We start from the raw sequence: 6763 nt of genomic DNA on the forward strand, positions 1-6763 counted from the left end.
ATATGAAGCTTATGACCTGCATTTATATCCCCTTTTACTTGCATAACTATTGTTCAAAGTTACAGTTTCTTCCTATTGACACGGAGAGACGAGAAATATCTCGATAAAAATTCAACTGATCAGATAAAATGATAAGATAAGTCTCTTTTACAAAGGTATAGGTATGATTAATGTTAAAAAATGTTGAACAACTATTGAAACACAAAGAAAAAAAAAGCAACATGGAAGATTATTCACCACTTATTTACCCCCTTTTTGTGGCCCTTTGTAGTACAAACTTTGTAGTATAGCTGTCAATGTTTTTTATTCAGAAAATAAATTACTTTGCTGAAATCAACTGCAATTGAGTTGAAAGTGTAAGTAAAACAAATTCAATAAATTATTTTATCGATTTAACTTGATAAATGTACTGATAAAAATCCTCATTTTTGCAAACATGTTCAGACCGTCACGAGAATTTATATCAATATATACATTGATATCGTTGGCATTGTTTTACAGTCTACTGAATTGTTTTTACTTTATTTGCGCAGAAATGTCAATATTGAATCATTTTACAATAATATTTCACAAATTATCAAGTAAAACAATTCCAGGGTTAGGTATAATATCTCCTTATATCTAATGTTTTGGACCGATAATTGGTGTTTGATTTTGTTATATAAATATCTTGGTATCCTCTATGCAGCCTACGATGAACAAGGTAAAGAGATACAACTAGGTTTAAGACACTGGAATCAACTAATTCTAATTCATAATCGTGATAAAGGAAAATTAGGCTGTACCACATTTTTTATTTTTTAATGAAATTCACTTTCACGATCATTTGTATGGTACGTGTATGTGATTAACTTCTCCTTCCATTGTTCATTAAGGGAATATGGAATGGTTACAATCAGGCGTGGAGTGCGTGCATTTTTTTATAAGATGATGGGCATTAATGAAAGGGAGAAAAGGTGATGTTTTTTTTCATAAAAGATATTCATTTATTTAGAAATTTATTCAATACGTTTTTTTAAACCATGTTTGAATTGCTGATAAAACTTAAAAAGAAATGCACAATTTGATCTGATGACTTGATGAGGTTCAACAGTGAACAGCAATTTTTGACGGGAAATTTCGGGGGCTTAAGGGAAGGAAATATTTGAATGGTAGATTCATTTCTTTTGAAGCTATTCAATCAATTCAATTATAGTATTCCATCAGTGTATGTATTATATGCTGTTTACAGAGTTGGACAGTCATGTTTTGGTTTCATTTTTCTTTCCGAACTTTACGATGTGAACATATCGAAATCCGGGCACCGATCTGTATTTAACTATTTACTCTTTTGGAATCTCTATGAGGTGGTTATCATTCTATTTGTTTTTTTTTTTTTTTTGACAAAGTGAACGGCAAACTGCCATTGTTGGTAATAAACAACTAACAATAGGTTAAAAAGCATATAATTCAACAGGCTTTGTTCTATAATTGTCTAAAGTAAGTACTATTCTCAGTAAGAGTAAGACAGCGGACGAATTTTTCAGACCTTTCTATATATATTTATATATATATAGAAAGGTCTGAAAAATTCCCAACAATGTTAGAACTGTGAAATTTGCGATGTCCAGCGCCCTAGACCACTCGGCCAACTAGGCTATATAAAATATAGCTTTCGCTGGCCGGGTCATTCCTCATCGTAGGGTTAATCTAGGGATGTAAGTTAGTAAACGATGTATTGTAGTACGGGACAGTTCATTTAGATGTTTTTTTGTAGGATAGAGGATCAAATTAATGATGAATGTCACAACAAATCAATATTACATAAACGTTTCAGAATGTGACGACTCTATTCACTACACTGCTCCATCGGATCAAATTGATACAGGGAAGATATGTAAACGTATGGAAAGGTCTGAAAAATTCCCAACGATGTTAGAACTGTCAAATTTGCGATGCACATTTTTGATCTTTCTCTCCGCGGGACTCGAACTCGTACCGCTGTGACATCTATGGCAACACCGCCTGCACAAAGTCCAGCGCCCTAGACCACTAGGCCAGCTAGGCTCTATTAAATATAGCATTGCAAATTTGACAGTTCTAATAATATGTAAATACAAATATATAATATAATATGTAATATATATTAAAAATAAAGAAATATGGTTAAACTTTCAACCAGTTAATCATTTGTTACAAAATATTAAACTCTATTGATCATAATCAACTTTTATTATGTTAAAAAAGGATTCACACATCCTTTTCACATATGCTATATTGGCGGACGGAACAAGTACGGTCATTCCATAATCCATGCCATAATCCATGGATTTCCATACAATCTTCATTTCCACCACTATTATTTGGTTCTCCAGGACTCCAGAAAGTTATGTTCATTCTTACGATATAGTTAGAAGCCCACCTCCAATCACCTTCATTTACGTTATCAACACCATCTAACCAGAACTTTCCTATAGTTGACAATTAAACAAATTAATTTTAAAACGGGCATATAGTTTTGCTATATCTGTGAAATTAGAAAAAAAGTATGTTAAAATATAAGACTTTGCAGAGTACATTACAATTATTTCTCCATTTATTATGTTCATGAAAACCTTAAAGTTTCACAAAGGCGCGATTAAATTTTTAACCAACTGAGGGATACACAAATACTAAGTGCTAACAAAATAAAAAGGCAAATATTGTTTTGCAAAACTAGAATGGTAAATAGAATGAATTGAAACACCTGTCAATAAAATGTAAAAATTATTTCTGACAACATTTCGCAACTGACCTGTATGATGAATTAACTCAGACGCTAACTCATTCTTCTCTTGTGTAGATTCTATTCTCGCCAAATGTGAACCAATCGATATACAGTAATGCTACATTTGATAAGGAATATTAACCAATAAATATATATTACCTTACATTATATTAAACAGAAACAAAATATGCCATTTTTCCTTTAAAAAAACTCCAGGTTCGACAAATTGTTTCGTTAATATAAGATATAGACCACGAAATTTTATCTTTAGCTCTTTATATTTTCTTTATGTAATAGGTTAACTTTTGATGATATATCAATCGGTTTTGAAGGTATATGTTCATAAAGCTTTGATTTGTAAACAAACGAATATACGCTGAGATAGTGCAAGCTGTTTCAGTACAAATCAAATGACCTTATAAATTAAAACCGAAAAATTCTAATGAGAAAATGCTGGTAAGTAGAAGTTTCTTTTAAGTTATTATTTTGTATTATACTTATTCGAATTTTTCATCTTTACACTTATAATATTTGTTGCAGCTTGATAAAAACTATCAAACAACATATCATCTCCATACCAATATGATATATTCCATTATTGTTACGCACCGAAGCTTCAACCCAGCTCAGCGGTACTTGATGAAACAAATAGCATGAGTTAAACCCCACAGTCCACCCTGATGGACAGTCAAGACAGACACACAAACCTGAAGAGAAACGATAAACATATATTAGACCCACAAATCAAACATTGCAAATCTGATAAAGATCTGTGGTAGAATGGTAAGGTGTTAGGTAATACTTATGTAATGTAAATGTTATGTCAAAATCAAGAATGTTCGAAACAATAAGTAATATTATGTCAATGAGTTTGAATTTAAAAGACGATCAAACTAGCTATAATCATGGAATGAAAGGCAAGGAGGGGACCGCTATTAGAACAAGGAGTTATTCACGAGACATATTACAAATTGAAAAAAAAATTACCAGGTTTGTTATGTAACTGGTATAAAAATTAATTGTTCCGCCTAGAGTACATATTATTTAATCTCTACGATTCAGTTTCAAATGGAAAATTCAGATGAATATTACATAAAAATTTTACAACTTAAAATATACTTTTTCATGTTAAGTTGAGTGGTATGCATGTAATATACGGTGGTTATTATTTTCCAGTTTTGTTACTATACTGTCAAATGAAATACATTTCTTTCTTTTTTTCACTCACGCGTTGGGACTTTGGCATACAAAAACGTCAAAACGCACATAGCTGTGATGTACATCATTGACATCTTAAGAAAAAGTGTTTATATGCAATTTGCCTACATCATATAATGGTTTAACGCAGTTTGTAATATATTGTACGATCTTGCATTGTTGACCACTAGTGATTAGATAAAACCATTAGTCAAAATAACCTTAATAGCAATACACAAATAAAAACCATACAAAGTAAGTCTTTCCGCCAGTGATAAAAATAAGAATGATAAACAAGAGAAAAAATTAACATTTTAAGGTTTAAAGGTAAAAGGGAACTAATATATATAAAATACAAATAAAACGCATAAACTTATAGAAATTATGCCTTTTATAAAAAAAATATTTGTAGTATCGAATCAATGAACAATTTGAAAATTAAGATTATAAAGGAACAAGAGGCTCTCGGAGAGATTGAATCGCTCACCTGACAAACCATACCATATTTACTAAGTAAGTAAATGTATCAAGCTTTGTCACTATGTTTGACAAAAACATGCTGTAAAAAGCATATAATGATCAATGCTGTAAATTCAGAAAGTACCCAAGGTACTGTAAAATGTTGGAAATGCTTCCATTGTGTTTTAAAAACTCTGTAATAACTTTAGGCAGGGGTCCCCATGCCCTGTTATTCCACTGGGTCTGAGGGGACATTAGCTGGACAAGAACATAAGATGAAGTTAAACCATGGCTATTCAAAATGTTCGTCATCACCATTTATATCAGGAGGCCATGTTTACTATATAAACCAATTATCTTTAAAATAAGGTATTAAAAAAGCGGGAAAGAGTAATCAAGGGAACCAATGTTATAGCGGTAATCAAAAGAATGTAATCCAGGGACAAAGACCAGACATGGAAAACAGACATACACAACAAAGAACATAAAGTAACTAAAATCATACATACAAAGTAACAAAAGCAAATGAGCAACTCGGACTCCACTAAAAACTGGGAGCATGGACCAGGTGCACCGGTAGGGTAAGCGTCCTCTGCCTTTCTAGAAACACCCGCCGAGTTGCTCATAAAAAGTCAAGTCCGGGGTAGACAAACGAGGAAAGGAAAACTATGGCCCGTTGAATAAATCAGTTTTCATGGTGCAGATGGATACACAATAACGATCCACGAGTTCATAATGACGACCATAAAACTTCTGTAGTGAAAACTTCTGTAGGGAAAATAGCCACCCAGAGCGATCTTTCGTCATTACTATTCAACTTTATGAACACTGTTATCTCATGTCAGAATTTGGTGAAACCTAACGTTTTGGAGATATATGCACAACACTGCTGTCTGACAAATCATTTCTTGCAGGATACTCTAATGAACAATCATATTATGTTTTATTCAATTCCATTTGGTAGTTTTAGAAAGGAGGATGTTTGGAGAATTGTTCACGACGGCGAGAGAAGACGACGACGGACGCTGTTGATTGCAATAGCTCACGCGGTCTATGGCCGGGTGAGCAAAAAATCTATCCACCAGTGATAACAGTAGTTGTAGAATCAGTCCATTATTTGATAATCTGACCTTGACTATGAGACTAATATATCTCAATCAAAGACGACGCACCCTCAGTGTTCCCTTTCAAACAATTTTGCCTGAAGGTCATGATATAGATCGTCCAATCACGCCACCGACCAGTGTGCATATTTCAACAATTTTACTTGAATGTCTATAAATCTAATGAAACGATAAATTTTTTTTCGTAGAAACAAATGCAAGAAAAATATACACATTGTTAAATGTTTTGTTAAAGATGTTTTGCAAGAAAATTATACAGTATACGTAAAACACATATTCTTTCTGAATTGGATTAAATTAAGGGAAATATTGTTTCTTAAACTAATTACTGAAACAGTAAGAGAATGCAATTAAATACAACGTTGTCTTGTTTCTGCTGCTATGGTCTGCTTATTCGTATTCTGGGCTTTTATTTTCAATTATTTTTCTGCTATTGTTTCATCAATAGTTTACCAAATATGACCTTTTGTGTTCAATGTTTGCAACAATGAACATAATGCAAATAATAGAGGGTCAATGGACGGTGACTGATTTATTGTCTTTTGAGTGCCATTAGAAATTGTACTAGGAAATAGCCAAATGACTTCCAAAACACCTCCAAAGAAATATTGTTCAATACGATTTCTATTGTGCAAATTATATTTCATGATAAAATGAAAAATGTTACAAACGATGTCAGCAAGCTATTTGATTTGCAAAACCTGAAATTTCAGTGGAGATCAGTTATGGAACGAAAAGGGTTTTCAATAATATATTCTTGAATTTGTACGTGTTGTGTCTGAAAAAAAAAACGCTTGACTTGACCACAATAGTTGTACAGATATAAATATGAGCCAATAACAAATATCTATACAATTCCCAATTATACACAATGAAAACACACATACAAAACTTCTATACCTGTAAATGTGTATTGTGTAATAATCTTTGCAAAATGTTTTGAATTTTAAAATGTATATTTTTTTTACTATCCATGTTAATCTTAACTTACAAATGCAGCTAAGTAGAACTATGATTCGACGGCAATCCAGTTTACAATGCTGTATCCTAATCTTAGTTTCAGTGGGCGTTTACAGATCACGAAATATGTATATGTAAATACGAAAGTCGAGAAGGGTCATTCAAAGAAATTCAAGAAATTGTGTTCTTATCGCTTAACCGACCATATTTGGTCTAGGCGTGGCCGGGTGTATCATTTTGGGAACATTTATTATTACTTATGTAACAGATAAACACA

At 32.2% G+C, this 6763-nt stretch overlaps 1 protein-coding gene across 2 annotated transcripts; it reads right to left on the bottom strand.

The window, feature by feature from the left end:
* Positions 1-2196: 2196 nt before the first annotated feature.
* LOC148621239 (hepatic lectin-like) lies at positions 2197-5679 on the bottom strand. Of its 2 annotated transcripts, none has more exons than XM_088573981.1 (4): positions 5575-5679; positions 3325-3453; positions 2774-2864; positions 2197-2450 (listed from the first exon to the last, which is right to left on the bottom strand). In XM_088573981.1, the coding sequence occupies exons 2-4, from the start codon at positions 3340-3342 to the stop codon at positions 2230-2232; spliced, it is 330 nt and encodes a 109-aa protein (XP_088430107.1). In that variant the 5' UTR covers positions 3343-3453; positions 5575-5679; the 3' UTR covers positions 2197-2229. The 2 variants fall into 2 exon arrangements, with proteins under 2 accessions (XP_088430107.1, XP_088430106.1); XM_088573980.1 differs by having other exon boundaries at positions 3356-3453; positions 5575-5662.
* Positions 5680-6763: the final 1084 nt, after the last annotated feature.

Source organism: Perna viridis, chromosome 3, assembly GCF_037379345.1.
Source record: "Perna viridis isolate PV_CMFRI_1.1 ecotype Kerala chromosome 3, ASM3737934v1, whole genome shotgun sequence".
NCBI classification, from domain to species: Eukaryota; Metazoa; Mollusca; class Bivalvia; order Mytilida; family Mytilidae; genus Perna; species Perna viridis.

Excerpts from the sequence above, each read along its gene's own strand:
- LOC148621239 (XM_088573980.1), bottom strand. The coding sequence starts at position 5,653 with ATGCACACTGGTCGGTGGCGTGATTGGACGATCTATATCATGACCTTC. Across the intron at positions 3,454-5,574 it reads TTTGAAAGGGAACACTGAGG|GTTTGTGTGTCTGTCTTGAC; the intron begins GTGCGTCGTCTT and ends GTTTCTCTTCAG. Across the intron at positions 2,451-2,773 it reads TGAGTTAATTCATCATACAG|GAAAGTTCTGGTTAGATGGT; the intron begins GTCAGTTGCGAA and ends TGTCAACTATAG.